The 20,006-nt window shown below is 49.2% G+C and overlaps 1 protein-coding gene and 1 long non-coding RNA gene across 2 annotated transcripts; one reads left to right on the top strand and one right to left on the bottom strand.

Moving 5' to 3' along the window:
• Nucleotides 1-6,882: 6,882 nt before the first annotated feature.
• On the bottom strand, nt 6,883-15,520 carry SLC52A3 (solute carrier family 52 member 3). Its single transcript, XM_010361292.2, has 5 exons — nt 15,220-15,520; nt 12,123-12,740; nt 10,340-10,845; nt 8,521-8,644; nt 6,883-8,055 (listed from the first exon to the last, which is right to left on the bottom strand). Exons 2-5 carry the CDS (start codon nt 12,687-12,689, stop codon nt 7,843-7,845), a joined length of 1,410 nt encoding a protein of 469 aa, XP_010359594.1. The 5' UTR covers nt 12,690-12,740; nt 15,220-15,520; the 3' UTR covers nt 6,883-7,842.
• An 86-nt stretch (nt 15,521-15,606) lies between these two features.
• On the top strand, nt 15,607-17,570 carry LOC115892957. The gene is made up of 3 exons (XR_004052916.1): nt 15,607-15,890; nt 16,240-16,382; nt 17,464-17,570. It is a non-coding gene; the product is annotated as an uncharacterized LOC115892957 (long non-coding RNA).
• The last annotated feature ends 2,436 nt before the right edge of the window (nt 17,571-20,006 follow it).

The following is a 20,006-nucleotide window of genomic DNA, read 5'->3' as shown; positions in this document are numbered from 1 at the left end:
GCCAAGAAGAAGAAAAAAAAATCACCTGAGATTCCTCCCCTCCCCTAGAGCTAACTAGGCTAACATTTTGGTATGTATCTTTCCAGTCCACATCCTGTGTGACTGAGCGTGTATATGCATATGTATTATTTTCAACTGTTGCCTTCCTCCTCGTGGTCCAAGACAGCTGCTCCAGATTTAGCCATTACATCTGTTTCCTGCCAGCAAGAAGGGGAAAATGGGAAGTAGAGAGCCTTTTAAGTGTACAGCCTAGAATTTACACACATTATTCTTTATCACATCTCATTTGTCTAAATGTAGTCGCATGGCCATCCTGACCAGAAGGAAGCCTGGGAAATGTGGTCTTTCCTCTGGGCTGCCTTGTGCCCAGTGAAAAGTCAGGGGTTCTATGACTATGAAAGAAACAGGAGAATGGATATTGTGGCAACTAGCAGTGCTACTCGCCTTTATTCTCTCAATGGTAATAGTTTTCCCCATCAAGAGGGAAAAATTTGTGTCTTACATTCTAACCACTGAACTCTGAGTGAGGACACTGGCTTGTGCCAATCTTTTGAGATGGAGTTTCGCTCTGTCACCCAGGCTGGAGTGCAGTGGCGTGATCTCCAGCTCACTGCAACCTCCACCTCCTGGATTCAAGCAATTCTCAGGCCTCAGCCTCCCGAGCAGCTGGAATTACAGGTGCCCGCCACCACACCCCATTTTAGACCATATAGGGCCATTGCCATGGCATTTGTGAATTGTCGTGGCACTGGTGGGAGTGTCTCTTAGCATGCTAATATATTATAATTAGCATATATATTATAATGAGCAGTGAGGAGGACCAGAGGTTGCTTTCATCACCAACCAAGTTTTGGCGGATCTGGCTAGCTTCTTTACTGCATCCTGTTTTATCAATAAGGTCTTTGTGACCTGTACCTTGTGAAACCAGTCCTGCCTAACTCTTATCTGAGGCTGAGCCTCAGGGGTGGGCGGCGGGGGGATGGAGGTTGTTCAGAATGAACAATTGAAAGTCAGGTCCTCCTTCTTGGAGTTCAGAGACTTGAAGAGCAAGGACCACTGTCAGCACACAACCCCATTTGCAAGGTCGGGGACACACATGCAGACCCACAGGCCAGAGAAAGTGTTAAAAGGTATAAGTCAAGTCATGGCCAAGCGGTGCGCCCTGAGAGGCAGAGAGTTCTCCCTAAGCCAGGGAAGGACAGGGCAGGGCAAGGCAGAAATGGCCTGGGGCCAGGATTCCTGAACTGGGGCTAGATTTGCCCAAATCTAGGGCAGGACTGACCAGGTCAAGCACAGCAGGGAGCCAGAGTGGGTGGGTCCCCCTGCTACAGGCTTCATTCTTCTGGCTCTGGTTTCCAGGCAGTTCTAAAAGCCTCCCAGTGGCCCAGTGCAGTGGCTAACACCTGTAATCCCAGCACTTTGGGAAGCCTTAGGCGAGCAGATCACTTGAGGCCAAGAGTTCGAGACCAGCCTGACCAACATGTTGAAACCCCGTCTCTACTAAAAATACAAAAATTAGCCAAGCATGGTGGCAGTGCCTGTAATCCCAGCTACTTGGGAGGCTGAGGCAGGAGAACGCAGGAGGTGGAGGCTGCAGTGAGCTGAGATTGTGCCACCGCACTCCAGCCCAGGTGATAGAGCGAGACTCCATCTCAAATAAAATAAAAAAAATAAATAAAAAAGTCTCCCAGAGTACACCACCCCAGCACCATGGCAGGAGGGAGTGTCTCCTGGGGACCTCCACTTTGGAGGTTTGAGTGGGCAGCTTTAAGCCGGAACAGTCACTCTTGCTGTGGGTTCTCAGGGCAGAGACTGAGGCCCCACCCTGCCTCCTCACATGCTCCCACCTGCCAGCCCGGGAGAGAGGGAGGGCCATTCTGTCCTTTTCCTGCAGAGTCCCTTTGTTCAGTTGGTGACCAACATCCTGAAAAACATTCTAGAAGATCAAAAAGAAGAACCTTTTGGTCTATGTGGTAGGTTGGCCCAGTGCACCACGCCCAGTGCAGGTCCCTCTTGAAACCACCTTTGCAAAATTATAAAGTTATGACTGAGACAGTGAGGATCTTTTTTTTTTTTCTTTGAGACAGAGTTTCACTCTTGTTGCCCAGACTGGAGTGCAATGGTGTGTTCTCGGCTCACTGCAATCTCTGTCTCCTGGGTTCAGGCAATTCTCCTGCCTCAGCCTCCTAAGTAGTTGGGATTACAGGCATGTGCCACCATGCCCGGCTAATTTTTGTATTTTTAGTAGAGACGAGGTTTCTCTGTGTTGGTCAGGCTGGCTTCGAACTCCCGATCTCAGGTGATCCACTTGCCTCAGCCTCCCAAAGTGCTGGGATTACAAGCGTGAGCCACCACGCCCAGCCGACAGTGAGAGATCTAACTTAATGTACTCTTTTCTTGCTTCTAACCTCCAAGCTGTCCTTGTTCATTCCTGGGCATAAGCTGAACTAACTTTGGGAGAAACTTAGTTTATACTTTCAACAGCCCTTTCCCAAAGCAGACCTTCTTCTTGCCTGGGAACTATGTTACCTTTGTAGGACTAACGTTAGCCACAAGACTAGAAATTTTGGTTTAGGAGTCATGCAGCTGGAGGTTACAAGATTCTGACCCTCCCTAAACTGCTCCTATCATCAGTGCTTGAGATATTTTTCAGACTCTGCACTTGATGGATCAGCTGGCACCACCCATGTCAATAAACTGGCTCATCTGATCTTGTGGCTCCCACCCAGGAATTGACTCAGCTCAAGAAGACAGCTTCGACTCCCTGTGATTTCATCCCTAACCAATCAGCACTCCTGGTGCACTGGCTTCTCCCCACCCACCAGGTTATCTTTAAAAACTCTCCTCCCCGAATGCTTGGGAAAGACTGATTTGAGTAATAAAACTCTGGTCTCCGGCACAGCTGGCTCTGCGTGAATTACTCTTTCTCTATTACAATTCTCCTGTCTTGATGAATCGGCTCTGACTAGGCAGCCTGCAAGGTGAACCCCTTGGGGGGTTACGCTCTTTGCCCAGGGTGACGTTATTTCTCTCCAGGATGGCTGCAATGGCTTCTGAGCCTGCTTGCATCTGGTGTGGTCCCTTTCAATGTCACGCAGGCCAAAGCAGCCTTCCATCTCTCCATGATCTTGGCTTCCAAGGTACTCTGTCTCTCTCTCTGGGTCCCCACCCTGTCTTCCTATCAGGCCCTTGAAGGCACCCTGCTGGCTCTACCCCTTGGCCTTGAAAAGTGCAGTTTCCTCCTGGAAGGCACCTTCTTCCTTACCTCACTTCCTTCCCTCCTACCTGCCTTGAGGTACCAGCTCGCAGGGGCATCCTTGGGAAAGCCCACCCCTTGGACTGATCTGGAGTTCTGATCTCTCTTTTTTTTTTTTTTGGAGACGGAGTTCACTCTTGTTACCCAAGCTGGAGTTCAATGGCGTGGTCTCGGCTCACCACAACCTCCACTTCCCAGGTTCAAGTGATTCTCCTGCCTCAGCCTCCCAAGTAGCTGGGATTATAGGCATGTACCACCATGCCCGGGTAATTTTGTATTTTTAGTAGAGATGGGGTTTCTCCATGTTGGTCAGGCTAGTCTCAAACTCCCAACCTCAGGTGATCCACCCCCCTTGGCCTCCCAAAGTGCTGGGATTACAGGCATGAGCCACCGTGCCCGGCCTTTTTTTTTTTTTTTTAGATGGCATCTCACTCTGTCACCCAGGCTGGAGTGCTGTGGCACCATCATGGCTCACTGCAGCCTTGAACTTCTGGGCTCCAGCAATCCTCCCACCTCAGCCTCTTAAGTAGCTGGGACCACAGGTATGTGTCACCATGTCTAGCTAATTTTTGTATTTTTTTGTAGAGACAGGGTCTCATTATGTTGCCCAGGCTGGTCTCAAACTGCTGGGCTCAAGCAATCCTCCTGCCTCAACCTCCCAAAGTGCTGGGATTACACGTGTAAACCAACACATCCAGCCCTGATCTCATACTGCAAATAATTTACCTAGCTGGTCACTTGGTGTCTGTAGGAGCATCACGTGTCTCAGGCCTGCCTCAAAACTGCATTTCAGCTGGGGGTGTGGTGGGGGCAGGCAGAGTGTAGTCTGGGGACATCAAGCGTCTGTGGTGGATATCCTCCCAAAGTGAGACAGCTTTTTAATGATATTTATTGAGCACTCACTGTTTGCCAGTGTGGTGCCAAGCACTTGGCACATGCTAGCTCAGTGCATCCTTAACAGCAATCCTGGGAGGGAGGTGCTTTTCTCATCCGCATGTGCTGACAAAGCTGACAAGAGCTAGGTCTTCTACAGTACCTTAAGGGCTAAAGACCTGCAAGGATGGCGCATGAAAGCAAAACCAGAGAGCTGCCTTTTCCAAATGCCAATGCACCCTCCACGCAGTCCTTGACAGGCGACATTAGCATGGGTTGCGCCACACTCCACATCTCCTTTGTGTGTGTGTGCACACATATAATTAATTCTGGGGCAACTTCCTACATCAGTACAGAGAAACTCCTTGATCATTATCCACTCCAACATCCTTCCTGGGAGGGACTGACTGGAAACCCAAATGCCCTTGTAAAGGCAAATATGAAAAATAAACTAATTCTCCCTGGTGCAGAAAAGGGAAAGAAACATCCCGTTTCCTGTTCTTAAATATTCTAGAGCAAACACTTCAGAAAACGTCTCAATTATTTATCTGTTCCTTTAAGATGGGAGTCTTTTTAAAAGCCAAACGACCTCCTACCAGTTTTACAAGCCAGGAATGTTTTCCCAAGGACCTAGGAGTCATCTCTTTGGAAGGTAAACATCAAGATAGCACCCTTCTCATCCAGTCTCCATGGGAGGATGGGAGCCTAACTTCAGTGCCTGGCTCCAAGCTGCAAAACAGTCCATCATCTATCATAAAGATGTGAGTTTCTATCTCCTCTGGATAAAGACAATTAGCTAACGCAGATGGCCACTCCAATTACCAGGTGAATTCAGGATGAAATATGTTGCAAATCGTGTTGTGTAGTCATCTGACTTAAGGACTATTTTTATTTATTTATTTTTTTGAGACAGAGTCTTGCTCCGTTGTCCAGGCTGGAATACGGTGGCGCAATCTCAGCTCATTGCAACCTCTGCCTCTCAGGTTCAAGCAATTATCCTGCCTCTGTCTCCCGAGTTGGAATTACAGGCATGCACCACCACACCCGGCTAATTTTTGTATTTTTAGTACAGATGGGGTTTTGTCATGTTGGCCAAGCTGATCTCGAACTCCTGACTTTAAGTGATCTGCCCGCCTTGGCCTCCCAAAGTGTTGGAATTACAGGCATGAGCCATCACCCTTGGCCCTAGTTATTATTTGAGGACTTGTGTGCAATAGGTTATACCTGCTTGGTTATATAGGAGGATGAAATTTCTTTCTCTTTGTAATCTCTTTTGTGGATTACCTGTGATGCCCACTGCAGTCTGGTTTAATGCTTATTTAATAATGAAACTGTTTTCTCTTCTACTTTTGTGGAAAGGTTTTCTGGATTAGAACTTTAATTTTGTCTCCAACACCTTCAAATGTGTTTCTACAGAGGGCTGGTTAAATAAACATTGCATCTCCACACAAGAGACTACTACACAGCCATGACAAAAAACAAGGAGGCTGTTTTCATTGTTGAATGAAAAGTCCAATGTGCACAACAGTTTACTACGTTTTCTGTAAAAAAAAAAAAAAAAAAAAAAAAAAAGAGGTCTGAGAAGACTGTATTTGCCATTTGTATAATCTTTGGAAGGGTAAACAAAGATTGATAAAAGTGCTCGTGTGTGTGTGTGTGTGTGTGTGTGTGTTAAGAGAAACTGGGCAGATGAGAGAGAGGAAAGAGGCAAAAACTTTTCTGTGTTCACCTTATATTTTCTGATTTTTTGAAACACATGATTATATTAACTATTCACAATAAATTAAAAGGGAAGAGAAGAGTGGTGGTGGCAAGCAAACAAAACCTCTAAAAAGAAGTCCCAGGGGCTGGGCACAGTGGCTAACTCTTATAATCTTAGCACTTTGAGAGGCCAAGGTGGGCAGATTGCCTAAACTCAGGAGTTCGAGACCAGCCTGGGCAACATAGTGAGACCTTGTCTCTACTGAAAATACAAAAAATATGCCGGGTGTGGTAGCGTGCACCTGTAGTCTCAGCTACTCAGGAGACTGAGAAGCAGGAGAATCACTTAAACCTGGGAGGCAGAGGTTGCAGTGAGCCAGGATCACACCATTGCACTCCAGCCTGGGCAAGAGCAGGACTCTGCTTCAAAAAAAAAAAAAAAAAAAAAAATTAGCTGGGTGTGGTGGTGGGCACCTGTAATCCTAGCTACTTAGGAGGCTGAGGCAGGAGAATCACTTGAACCTGGGAGGCAGAGGTTGCAGCGACCTGAGATCGCGCCACGGCACTCCAGCCTGGGTGACGTAGCAAAGACTCCGTCTCAAAAAAAAAAAGCCCCAGAACCAGACATCCTCTAAGCACTTGATTCTGTTCATTTCTGAGCTCAGCCTTGAGCTTAGAGCCAAGTGGAAACTAATTACACATTTTGAGGGTTCACATTAAACTTCTTCTTTTTAAAATTATTATTTTTGATACAGAGTCTTGCTGTCACCCAGGCTGGAGGGCAGTGGCACGATCTCGGCTCACTGCAACCTCCACCTCCGGGGTTCAAGCAATTCTCAGCCTCCTGCATAGCTGGCACTACAGGCATGTGCCACTATGGCCAGCAAATTTTTGTATTTTTAGTAGAGATGGGTTTTTGCCATGCTGGCCAGGCTGATCTTGAACTCCTGGCCTCAAGTGATCTGCCAGCCTTGGCCTCCCAAAGTGCTGGGATTACAGGCGTGAGCCACTGTGCCATGCCTGAACTTCTCTTTTGAAGGAAGATCTGAGTGTAAAAGCAGGGAATGTCTTTATTTAAAAAAATGAAAACCTAAAGCTAAAACAAAATAACAGTCACCTCGGCCACCTCCATTTGAGAGAATACTTCAGGGGTTCTGCGTGAACCAGCCTGAAGGTTGGGGTCCCCAGCCTGGTTGGGGATTTCACTTTCAGAGGCTCAAGGATGGGCCCTCCCCAGCCCCACCGGCAAATCATCTCTCCTGCTTCCAGGAAGGTACTTACTCTCCAACAAGTGGGCTTTATGGGCCAGGAAGGATGACAGGAAGGGGTGTGTGGGGTACTATGTCTCTCCACACTGGGAATCCGAAAGCCAAGATACCCAAGATTCTACCGCTAGCTGATTGTCTTGTAGAAGCCCCTCTGTGAGACTGAGGGGCAAAGGAGAGAGGACAGGGGCCTGTCTCAACCCTTCTGACTACTTCTAGGTTGTGGTGACTGCCACTCTTGTTACTATGATGGACTCTCAGGTCAGCAGGTGGCCCAGGAGGGCTTGCTTTATGCCGGCTGCTTCTTCCTTTTGTCTCTGTGCCATGCCTGTGAGGTAGTTGGTACTTACTGTAATCCCCATTGCATGCAGGAAGAAACAGGCACAGAGAAGCCAAGTGACTTTCCCAAGGTCACACAGCCTGAAGGGACCGCTCACCCTCCCAGCTGTTTCCCTTCTAACACCCTTGGGCCTGCCTCCAGCTAGATGCTGCAAATCAGTCCTCTCTTGAGAGTCAAAGCAAAGGAGATCCGAACTTGTAGTCACAGGTACTGTGACACAGAGTTGGGGATAGAGCTGCACCTTGCATTTCGAGGTCGCATCTTCCCCATAGTCCCTAGTGGGCACTTGGCGTTCATGATTCAATTACTCAGGCTCTGCATCTCTGTTCCTGCCACTTGCTCTGTGACCTTGCCTCTCTGGATCCCAGTTCCGTCCGTTAGCGATGGGGGCGGGGTTGGTGGCATGCCTAGGTGGGACAGTGCAGATTACAGAAGTCAGCGGACGAGAAGAGCCGCAGCACGTTGACCAGAGGGAACATGAGCAGCGCTCCGAGCAGCGAGCCCAGCTGCACCGCCGCTCCGCACCACAAGAGGGCGCTGCGACTGAGGTCGCGCAGGATCACGCCTAGCATCACCTTGACGTAGCTGAGGCAGCCGCTGAAAAGCACCCACGAGGCCACCTGCGGGGACAGGAGGGAAGGGATGCAGAGTGACAGGGCTTGCAGGGCGAGTGCCAGGGCAAAGAACTCTCACAGGGCTCAGGGAAACCCATGGAATACTCTCCAGGTGCAAGGAGAGCCTTCTGGGAGTGATCCTGAGGGGCTGACGGGTCCCATGAGTTGACCGCCCAATGGCGAAGGAGAACCCAATGGCTTTTCTGGGTTCATGTGCTCATGATCAAGTCAAGGGCCTTTGAGAGAAGGCCACATGGTGGGAAGAGGCCTACCAGTCACCTCGATTCCCTAAGCCTCCACTCTCAAATGAGGAAGGGGCACCCCTCCCACCTGGCGCTTCCTGGGAGAGCCTCACAGACTCTGCTCGCGGGAAAGGGCTGCGCCCAGGCTCTCCCAGGCCGTGGCTAGGAGCTGAGGGGTACAGAGTTGAGGGGTATGGAGTGGGAGCAGCCCCACTGGCCGGATACTCACGATGAGGACTTCCCCACCCCAGTGGCCCTGCAAGAGGGGGCAGGGGCTCATCACCGCCATGGCCATGTTGTAGCCCCCAAAGCAGGTCCCAAGCACGGAGAGGAACCCCAGGAACAGCAGAGACCTAGAGGAGAGTGGGGGAGGTGAGTGGAGGCGAGAAGCCTGACCTCTGACTCCCCGCCCCCACCAGGGGCCATGTGGATGGCCAGTGTCTCCAGAGTTAGTTTAGACCCATGTGGAAAATTCCAGGCTGCCTGGCTCAAGTGGGTCAGGGAGGTTCCTGAGCAGGCAGGGCTGGCCTGGGTCATCCCCAGCATTAACGGTAGGGCCTGGCACCCCAGCAAGAAAAACACAATGGAGTCTGGCACCAGATGGTCCTGGTTCAAATCCCAGTTCTACTGTTTAAGCTGAGACTAGTCTCTGAGCCTCCAAATGGGAGTTTTGCAAGTCTGCGTGACCTCCAGGAGCAGAATATGCAGAGCCTGGCTCAGCTGTGGGTCCATCTAGTGTTTACCTGCTGCTATTTCCTCCTGCAACACACCCCCAGCCTCAGCCAGGAAGCTGGGCTGAAGTGAAGATGGCTGGATCGGGGCATTGGTACAGCAAACCCTGCTGTGCCTCCTCAGGGGACCCCTCCCCATCTGGCCTCAGCTACCTGCCTCTGCAATGTGGAGTTTGCTGATCTCCAGGGGCCCTGGCAGCTGGCTTGTTGCTGCTAGGAGCATCTCTCTACAGGTGGCCTTCCATGCAAACCTACATCTGACAACTGAAGACACTGTCCTTCCTCAGAAGTCCTTGTCTCTGGGGTCCCACTCTCCAGTCTCCAGAACACCAAGACTGGTCCACGCCCTGGGTAAGAACAGACGGAGGTCTGCCTATACCCTCAAAGACTCTTTCTGCTCCAAGATTCTTGGATTCCATGACTCAGATTCTGTAATTCTAATATTTGGGGTTTCTTGGATTTGCAGGTCGGGGCCTTTGGTCCTGCTTCCCTCAAATCCTCCATCCTCTTTCCAGTTTCTAGGTCCCAAGATAGAAAATCCAGCTTCCTGGCAAGCTTTTTGTCAAGATCTTCTGTCCTCACTGTCCTCCTTCTGGGCTGGGAGAGTGGGTATAAGCAGGCCAGTGAGGGCAGGCAGGCCAACGTGGATGTGAAGCTGTAGGACCTACCTCAAATGTCAAGATCCCAAGGTGGTATTTCTCATACAGGGGTCTGAAGCCCCTGCCTCAGAACTGTTTGGGTTCCTTACTAAAAATTGAAATCCCCAGTCCCAGTCTAGGCTGGTTCAATCTGCATTTTATCAATTTGCCCAGCCATTCTTCTAGAACTGTGGCTCTAAGGGAATCAGCTGGAGATCAGAGGCAGGAGGGCAGGGCTGAAATTCTGGGAATTAGACCAGGTCAAGCTCTTTCTCCAAGCCTCAGGGGTTCCCCTTATAAATGGGAACTCCAGTGGCTGTCTGCTCCTCCTCATGGGCTTATGACAATGATGGTCAGCACTTAGGCTGGACCTGCCACGTGCCAGGCACTGCTCTAAGAGCTTTATAGAGTCAGCTCATATAATGCTTCCAGCAGTCCTAGGAGGTGGAACTGTTACTACTCCCATTTTCCGATACATATCCCTGAGGCACAGAGAACTGAAGTGATTTGTCTTATCGCACACAGCTGACAAGTGGCAGAGCTGGCATTTGGACCAGAGTGCTCCGAAAACAACGTTCTTAACCACTACATGTACAGCCCAGTGGGCGCGTTTGGAATTCTGGGTTCTGAAATGAAGTGTTGCCCCACTAGGATTCCCTAGGACCAGATGAGAGCACACCTGTTAGGCAGGAACATGGAGAGCAACGAGGCAAGAGGGTTGGCCACAATGCTGAGGGTGGCGGCCAGGTGGTAGGCAACTGGCCCATAGGACAGGCAGGAGTAGGTCTGCACAGAGGGCAGCACGCCGTTGGTGAGCGCATTGACGAAGGCCACCAGGGTATAGATGAAGGCCAGGTGGGGTGGGCAGCAAGGGGCTGCTTTCTCTTCTAGATGCCCCTGGCTCTGGCTGCTGTCCACCGTGCCTGCAGGGCCCAAGTCATTCTCTTCCCGCGGCCGGATGGAGTGGAGGGTGACCTGGTCATTGAGGAGGTCTTCCACGGAAGCCTCCCAGCACTTGGGTTGACGCTGGAGGACAAAGAACGCCATGAGGCAGCAGGCCATCATGATGGATAGCAGGAGGAAGAAGACCAGGGGTGAGAAGTGGGCGGGGAGGTAGCGGCTCTCCAGGTGGGACAGGGGCGCTTCCATTTCGGGGAGGGCGGACACCAAAGCTCTGGGAACTCCCTGCAAAGGACAAGACAGGTCAGATCCCTGGTCGGGGAAGGGGATCAGACTGCAGAACAACAATCATGACAGTGATAATACAGAATACAGATCACCTGTTATTATTAATAGATAATTAATAAATAAACATAACTAATAAGGTGGCAATAATGACTGCTCATACTGACTGCCCACTGAGCACGGGCACCGGGCATGGATAAGCCCCTGTGCCTCCTAACAGGCCTGTGCAGTGGGGACCAGCATCCCCCATTTTAGAGGGAACTGAGGTATCAGAATGCTTCGGCCCTTACCTGAAGGTCACAGGGAGAATGTGGCAAAGCCAGACTCCACCTGGTGCTTTCTGACTTGGAAGCTACACCTTTTACCACTCTGCTACCCCACAGCAGTGGCAAGCACAAACATGTTCAGAGGAGGGGCTAGCCAGAGACTGAGCAGGGGAGCCGCCCACCTAAGGGGAGAGACCCCACCTAAGGGGAGAGCCCCCCACCTAAGGGCAAAGCCCCCCACCTAAGGGGAGAGCCCCCCACCTAAGGGGGGAGCCCCCCATCTAAGGGGAGAGCCCTCACCTAAAGGGAGAATCCCCCACCTAAGGGGAGGGCCCCACTTAAGGGGAGAGCCTCCACCTAAAGAAGAACACTGCTCCACCCACCGTCTAGGAAACAGAGGCCCTCAGGACATGCCATCCCAAAATATGACTGTAGGAGGCAGAATATGCCACCCCAAAATTGACCTATTGGCATATTGTTTATTTCTAGATGGTTATTTTGAAAAATTGCAGGCTAAGGAGTAGCTCTGAAAAGTTACCATTTTGTAAGATAAATTTACATCTACAGGACATTTTTATTAGTAAAGGTATCTTATCTGTACCAAGAAGAGGTATCTGAACCAGGAAGAGAAAGGTGGCGGCCTTTATCACCTGAGGAACTTTTATCTGCATAACAGTGCAATGTTTATTCACCATAAGTTTGCTCCTTTACCCTCCCATAATTTTTCTCCACCATCCTGCAGAAGCCCCAAGTCCCTATTCCCTTTTGTAGCTTAGGATGCTATATAAGCTGAAATCATCTGGCGCTGTTTTAAGTCTCATATTTTGGGGGGACTCCCATGTGTATGTATGTAAGTAATTAAAGTGGGTTTCCTGCTGTTGATCTGCCTTATGTCAGTTTAATTCATAGACCAACCAAAGAACCTAGAAAGATGGAGGGGAGCAGATTTTTCCCTCCCCTACATTTGTGACCAAGCCAAGTGCTGAGATGGCTCCAGGTGATGCTGGGTACCTGTGCGATGTCAGTTTCCCGCGTGGGTACTGGGCTTGGTATGCTGTCTGATAGCTCAGTGACATTGACGCAGGTAGTGAGACCCGAGCCCTGGGCAAGAGCCACCAGAGCAGGCAAGAGGCCGCTGAGTCCTTCACCCACAAAGAAGGTGGTGAGGTAGTAGGTGGGCAGCCGGCTCATGAAGGGCAGGAAGGTCACCGAAGAGGTGCAGTCTACCAGGGCCAGGAAGAAGGTGAGGACCAAGAAGGCGATGCTGTGGTGGCCGTCCAGCACCCAGGAGGTCATATTCCAGAGGAAGGCAAAGATGATGCAGGTGACGGTTCCCACGCCCAGCAGGGTGAAGATGATGGGCACTTCAGAAAGGCAGCTGGGCCGGAAGTGATGGAGCAGGGTGACCAGGAGGGGCCCGATGTTGGCTAGCTGGATGACCACCGTGAGGTAGGAGGGCAGGTACCAGCCCTCAGGCAGCTCCATCACCAGCAAGGGCAGCTCTACCCAGAGCCCATTGATGGTCACCCAGGAGCCCATTCCGAAGATGCAGACCAGCAGGTGCATCAGGAAGGCCATGGCGGTATCTGCCCTGGGCCAGAGGCTTCCCCAGATCAGCCTGTGGTGGGGCTGGCAGAGAAGAACACCAGGTGAGTAATTTCAACTTCACCACCTAGCAAGATGCTGGGACCTGGGGCCCAGGGTTTTCTCTTATTACTCCCCTTCTTGTGAACAAGCTGGCTTTTTTTTTTCTTTGAGATGGAGTTTCGCTCTTTTAGCCCAGGTTGGAGTGCAATGGGATGATCTCGGCTCAGTGCAACCTCTGCCTCCTAGGCTCAAGTGATTCTCCTGCCTCAGTTTCCCAAATAGCTGGGATTACAGGCACATGCCACCACGCCAGCTAATTTTGTATTTTTAGTGGAAACAGGGTTTCACCATGTTGGCCAGGCTGGTCTCAAACTCCTGGCCTCAGGTGATCTGCCTGCCTCGGCCTCCCAAAGTGCTGGGATTACAGGTGTGAGCCACCACGCCTGGCCCAAGCTGGCTTTTTATTAGCAGAAAACAAGGGGAGGCTTTCCTAACTATGACTCGTGAAAGAAAAGTTCAATACAACACACAAAAGCAAACAAAGCAGCTTCTGCAAAACATACCAACAGCAAGATCAAAAGTTAAATGAAAACATAGGGAAAATATTTGCAACATAAATCACAGAGGGCTCATCTTCCTAATATATAAAGAGTTTTTAAAAATCAAGAACAAAGAGACCCGATATAGAAGAGGACCAAGGATATGAACAATTCAGAGAAAAAGGTACAAATAAGCTTTAAACACATGAAAATATTATCACCTTTGGCCGGGCGCGGTGGCTCAAGCCTGTAATCCCAGCACTTTGGGAGGCCGAGACGGGCAGATCACGAGGTCAGGAGATCGAGACCATCCTGGCTAACACGGTGAAACCCCGTCTCTACTAAAAAATACAAAAAACTAGCCGGGTGAGGTGGCAGGCGCCTGTAGTCCCAGCTACTCGGGAGGCTGAGGCAGGAGAATGGCATGAACCTGGGAGGCGGAGCTTGCAGTGAGCTGAGATCCAGCCACTGCACTCCAGCCTGGGCGACAGAGACTCCATCTCAAAAAAAAAAAAAAAAAAAAAAAAATCACTTCATTCACAATAGGAAAACTACTCCAGGTGCCATTTCTCACCATGAGATTGTCCCAAAGCCTGACAAAATGACTCATGTACAAGGTTATTATAGATTGTGATCTTGTTGGTAATAGCAAGTTGTGGGAAATTTTCTCCTGGGTGGCTACCAACAGAGAAGTGGCTAATTAAAGGGACCTGTTGGAATACCACATACCTGTTTGAAGGAATAAGGAATAAGGAAACCAGATCTTGCTGGCGGATAAGGAAAGGTCTCCAGGCTATACTGATAATCTTGAAACAAAATCAAGGCAGGTAAATGGAACCAGGAAAAGGTGTACTGCCTTTTGGTCATATAAGAGGAGGAAAAATATGTTTTCTTTGCTTGTACTTGCACAAAGCAACCCTTGAAGGACACACGGGGACTGCAGGGATGTTGATGATGACCCTGTATATCTTTTTTTTTGAGACAGATTCTCACTCTGTCACCAGGCTGGAGTGCAGTGGTGCAATCTCAGCTCCCTGCAACCTCTACCTCCTGGGTTCAAGTGATTCTTCTGCCTCAGCCTCCCAAGTAGATGGGACTACAGGCGCCTGCCACCACGCCCGGCTAATATTTTGTATTTTTAGTAGAGGCAGGCTTTCTCTGTGTTAACCAGGATGGTCTCGATCTCCTGACCTTGTGATCCGCCTGCAGCCTCCCAAAGTGCTGGGATTGCAGGTGTGAGCCACCGCGCCCGGCCCTGCCTCTGTATATCTTTTTTTTTTTTTTTTTTTTTTTTTTTTTTTTTTACCGTAGGACCTTGTGTTATTAACAGAATTTTGCGGTTTGTCTCTGTATATCTTTTAATAGAGTTTTGATTTGTGAACCATGTAAACATATTGCCTGATGCAAATATATGGTTACCTGAAATGAGATTTCAATCTGGCTTTCTTTCCTCCTGAAATTATAGAACTCTCTAGGTGGCCGTTGGAGACCACTTCCTCTAGCCCTACAGAACCATTTTGCCATGTGTTTACCCCCTTGCCAGCTACCAGTGGCAGCCCATGTGTGCTGTTACTAACAACTTTCTTCTATCTACCCTTAGTCTGAGCAGTGATATGGCAGATGCCAGGAGTGAGGCTCTGGAGCCAGCTGTTTGAGTTTGACCCTGGCTCTGCTGCTTGCAATCTGGGTAACCCTGGGCAAGTGACTTTGCCTCTCTCTGCCTCATCTCCTCATCTGTAAGTAGGGGAGAGTGATAGTATGAACTCCGTGGCTTGTAATGAGATGTAAGGATGCTGGTGAGTTTATGTTGTTTCCAACATTCCCAGCATACAGTAAGCACCACTAAGGGTTCCTGATCATTATCGTGAAATGGCAGGTTTGGTGACATCGTTATTTTTGTCTAATTCACATGAGAATTAATACAGGACTATGAAAATTTAAAAAGGGAAAAGATTCCCCCACTCGGTATCAACTGAACTCACCAGTGGTATATGCACCTTTTTGTAGAGACACGTCAACTGGGCCAATCTCCACGTTTTGTAGATGGGAGACGGGGTCCGAAGGGGCAGCGGGGCTCTCCTGGGATCTGGACTGGGTCCCCTGCAGCGAGTGGCCTGTCCAGGGTTCCTCGGTTCACGCCACAGTCTTTAACTCCATACTCCTTCCTTCTAGTACAAAGCAGGAGTGTCAGTTGTGGCCACGCCTCACCCAGGAAACTCTTGAATACTGGTGGCTCCTCCCCATGGTTCCCACACACGGAATTCACTCACAGGGCTGGGACTTCCTTCCTCATACCTTCACTGAGCGAACCCAATGCTCAGTTGCCTTTCTGGCCACCTCCTTTTCCTCTCTGGGAGGAGCCACTCCTGGGGTATAACGCAGTCAGGTCTCCTAACAGTCCCGCTCTGCCCCCTCCCTTCTGAGGACTCCGTCCTCTCCCTTAGGAAGCTGACTTGACTAACAGCACAGGCGAGGCCCGTTCCAGGCGTGCCAAGACGACCCAAGGAGGGAGGGGAAACTCCCAGGCAGCAGTGGCACACCTTTGCCTTTGCTGTCCTCCCAGCCTGGAGCACCAGCCCCCTCTGCTGTCCACATCCAAGCTTTCTACAAGATCCCGTCCTCCAGGAGACCTCTGGCTGCCTCGCCTTCTCAGGTGTCCTCACCAGGGCCCCATGACCCCTTCGTTTCAGGTTGTTCTTGTGTGGGTGCATGCAGGCACATCCCTTGAGACTGAAGCTTTTTGAGGGCAGGGGCTTCTTGGGAATCTGACGTTTTGACGGTGGAAGGGCCTTTCTCAATGACTTAGCTTAGGATTTGTAAATTATTAACTCACTGGCCAAAGCCAGACAGCAGATATATTACTTTGGTTTGCCCAGTGTGTTTAACAGTTTGTTACTGTAATTAGCAATGGAGGGGATGGCAAGCAACCTTCAGCATTTCTGGCTTCTCAGGAATATTTTGGAAGAAGTGGCCACCCACTTGGGCCTCTTTCTCCATCCTAGACTCGGGCCATCTTGACGCTGTCTCCTGCAGTAGCATCTGGAACCAGTTGTCTGGGTTCAAATCCCAGCTTCAACCCTTACAAGCTGAGCCAAGTGACTTAATTTCCTGTGCTTCAGAGGATCCTGTCTTTCTTGCAAAACAGGTAGGCTGTCAGTACCAACATCAGAATTGTTGCTAGGAACATGCAAAGTGCTAAAATCGTGCCTGCCAAATAGTAAGGGCTCAATGAACCATCATTATTTAAGATTACTGTTTCAGCAAACGTATCAGTTGCATTCAAAAACATGTAGTTAACAGCCAGGTAAGGTGGCTCACGTCTGTAATCCCGGCACTTTGGGAGGCTGAGGCAGGCGGATCCCTTGAGGTCAGGAGTTCGAGACCAGCCTGGCCAACATGCGAAAACCCCATCTCTACTAAAAATACAAAAATTAGCCAGGTATGGTGGCACACACCTGTAGTCCCAGCTACTCGGGAGGCTGAAGCAGGGGAATCGCTCCAACCTGGGAGGTGGAGGTTGCAGTGAACCGAGATCATGCCAGTGCACTCCAGCCTAGGCAACAGAGTGAGACTCCATCTTAAAAAATAAAAAATAAAAAAAGAGACCCAGTTTTTGTTAGGCAAATGGCCATCCAACTAAAGGACTACATTTCCCAGCCTTCCTTGTAGCTGCACACGGCCCTGTCATCAAGCCAATGAATTCATATGCGACTCTGAGTAGTCTCCTTAGCCCGTTTCCTGTTTAGAAAAAAAAAGTGCAGCTCGTTGCCGGCGCTCATTTAATTTTATGTAAATATACTATTTGAGGTTGAAGCAAATCTGACTGATTATGACTGGTATTTTTTGTTTGTTTGTTTGTTTTTTTGAGACAGAGTCTCCAGAGTCTCACTGTGTAGCCCAGGCTGGAATACAGTGGCTTGATCTTGGCTCACAGCAACCTCTGCCTCGGTCTCCTTAGTAGCTGGGATTACAGGCGTGCACCACCATGTCCAGCTAATTTTTTTTATTTCTTAGTAGAGACGCGGTTTCTCCATGTTGCTCAGGCTGGTCTCGAACTCCGGGCTCAAGTGATCCCCACGCCTTGGCCTCCCAGAGTGCTGGGATTGCAGGCATGAGCCACCGCGCCCAACCCTAAATCTGACTGATTTTCAATGTCAAAATAAAATGTAAAAACTGTTTTTGGAGTTATTTCTAACCAGAAATAACATCAGACTCATCTATTTCAGAAAAACTGGATTCATCAAGTGAATCTTTGGCCAGCAACTGTTCGAGAGCAATGTTAACATCACATGTAGGAATGCTAGGATTTGAGATTTTCAGCAATTGAGAATGACTATGTTTTGTAAATGGAAATACAACTACTAAAACCAGAATGCTATAAATGGAGTGATGTCTTTTGTTTCCAAAGTCAATATACTAGAGCGAGGCAAAAATAATAATAAAAGCGAGGTATTTTGTGGCACAGTTATCTTGGGGTAAACGCTCCAGTCACAAGTGGGTATTTCTTCTGGCAGATGGGGAAAGAGTTAACAATAAGGGAGTGGCCCTTCTGCTCTTCCTGCATTTGGCTGTCTGGAATCAGATGTGACGGCCAGAACTCCAGCAACAATTTTGTGCTATGAGGCATGCAGTGAAGGTTAGATGCATACTAGGCTTCTTTGGGATTTTGTGGCGGAGCGCACCCATACCAGCCCTGTTTTGCCTGGTTGAACTGTTTTGTTTGTTTGTTTAATGTTACTGTTAAATTGTAAACAAACTTCTATGTTGTTTAAGTCATTCTTATATACAACAAAAACACTCAGAGGCTGGGTGCAGTGGCTCACGCCTATAATTCTAGCACTTTGATAGGTCGATGCTGGCAGATAACTTGAGGTCAGGAGTTCAAGACCAGCTTCCAACTGGTCACCATGGTAAAACCCTGTCTCTATCAAAAATACAAAAAATTAGCCGGGTATGGCGGTGGGCACCTGTCATCCCAGCTACTCGGGAGGCTGAAGTAGGAGAATTGGTTGAACTCGGGATGTGGAGGTTGCAGTGAGCAAAGAGCACACCAATGCACTCTACCCTGGGCGACAAAGCAAGACTGTTGTCTCAAAAAACAAAAACAAACAAACAAAAACTACTGTGTACTAAGTGCACAGAGATACACGTTCCAGGATATATATTGACAGATTATAGTAACCAAAAACTAATGAATACATTTATCTCCTTTACCACCTACTTTCTGACTCTGAAACTTAGGTCCTGTCCTAACCAGGATTTGATCAAAAATTAAAATTTAACAAAAGTAGTTGTTTAGACACTTGGGGGCAAATGTCTTGCAGAGAAATGGAAAAAAAAAAAAGGAGAAGAGAGAAAGAGGGAGGAACAGAGGAACAAAGAGCCCTCCATAGAGAATTTGGTACCAAAAGTATAAATTGAGACCAAGAGTCATTTCATATATCGAGACTCTAATTCATAAAGGAGTCAAAACTGTAGTAACTATCTGTATTCTGAATATTTCCCGAAATAGCATCAGACATTCCAGGAGAAATGGACAGAAGCACAGTCCGGCGGTACAGGCCTGGCTTTTCAGGTCAAGACAGCAGACGAAGGTGCAAAATAAATGAAGATATAGCAAAAGCAATAAATGATATACCTAATAAAGAGGGCTAAGTCAATAGTTAAGGGGAGTAGGTGAATTTGCAGATGATGGTGACCTTTGCCACCTGAAATGCTATTAAACTAATGAGAGTGTCCAGTTAAACATTTACAAACATCAGTAGCTTTCCCACGGAGGGCTGGATGGGGAGATGAGGGCAGACAGGGCAGAAGGAGTCTGACTTTCCTGTATGTTCAACAAGTCCTAAGCACTGAAAACCTAAATCCCCGCTCCCCACAAAGACACATTCTCTGATTCCGACCCAGGTGCTGCCGCCGCTGTGTCACTTGAGGGATGGGATTTGGCTCTGGGGGTCTGTTTCCTTGTCTGGAAACCAGGCACCGTGGGGTTGGTCCCCACGTGACCCATCTGCGCTATGGCCCTGGCCCACTCCCGAATTATCTCCTTCCTCAAAAGCGAGGCATGCTTTTGGACCTCAGGGACACAGTGAGGAACAGTCATCAGTGAACGAAGCGAGTGTCTTAGGCAGAGGGCACTACATGTGCAAAAAGGCCCCAGAGAAAAGGAGAGACTTAGAATGGCCGGTGTTCGGAATGTGTTGGGATACTTTTAAAAGATGCATGTCTGCATTTTCTGTTTTTGTTGTTGTTGTTTGCTTGTTTTACAGTGACCTTGCAGTTCTTGTTTATTCATTTAACCAATATTTCTTGGGCACCAACTGTGTGCTCAACCACAATCCCTGCTCTCAGGAAGGTGTGGGAAGCGGTCACGAAGCAGCATAAAAAACAGAAACCCAGAGCAAGTCAGATGGTGGCAAGGACTCCGGAGGAAAGCAAAGCTCCTGAATGGGGAATGTGCAGCCGTCACGGAGAGGACATGAAGGGAGTGTGGGAGTGAGCTGCCTGTGGAAAGCACGGTCCAGGGGAGAAAACAGCAAGTGGAAAGTCCCTGGGGTGCAGCCATGCCTGCTCTGTCCCAGAAGTGGGTTTTGCTGTTCAAAGGATAGCTAGGAGGCCAGTGTGGCTGCAGCAGCGGGAGCAAGGTGGGAGGGGAGGAGACAGGGCAGGTTCCCTAGGGCCCTGTGGTGAGAGCTTGGGTGTTTTCTCTAGAGCAAAAAGCTCCATGAGTCGGCAGAGGAGACCAGCTCTAATCTAGTTATCGTGCTGG

This window comes from Rhinopithecus roxellana, chromosome 13 (assembly GCF_007565055.1).
Source record: "Rhinopithecus roxellana isolate Shanxi Qingling chromosome 13, ASM756505v1, whole genome shotgun sequence".
In the NCBI taxonomy this organism is placed as follows: domain Eukaryota; kingdom Metazoa; phylum Chordata; class Mammalia; order Primates; family Cercopithecidae; genus Rhinopithecus; species Rhinopithecus roxellana.
The sequence above is the reverse complement of the archived record's forward strand: the minus strand, read 5'-3'. Positions and strand labels throughout refer to the sequence as shown.

Excerpts from the sequence above, each read along its gene's own strand:
- SLC52A3 (XM_010361292.2), bottom strand. The coding sequence starts at position 12,689 with ATGGCCTTCCTGATGCACCTGCTGGTCTGCATCTTCGGAATGGGCTCC. Across the intron at positions 10,846-12,122 it reads GGGAAACTGACATCGCACAG|GGAGTTCCCAGAGCTTTGGT; the intron begins GTACCCAGCATC and ends TGTCCTTTGCAG. Across the intron at positions 8,645-10,339 it reads TCCATGTTCCTGCCTAACAG|GTCTCTGCTGTTCCTGGGGT; the intron begins GTGTGCTCTCAT and ends ACTCTCCTCTAG.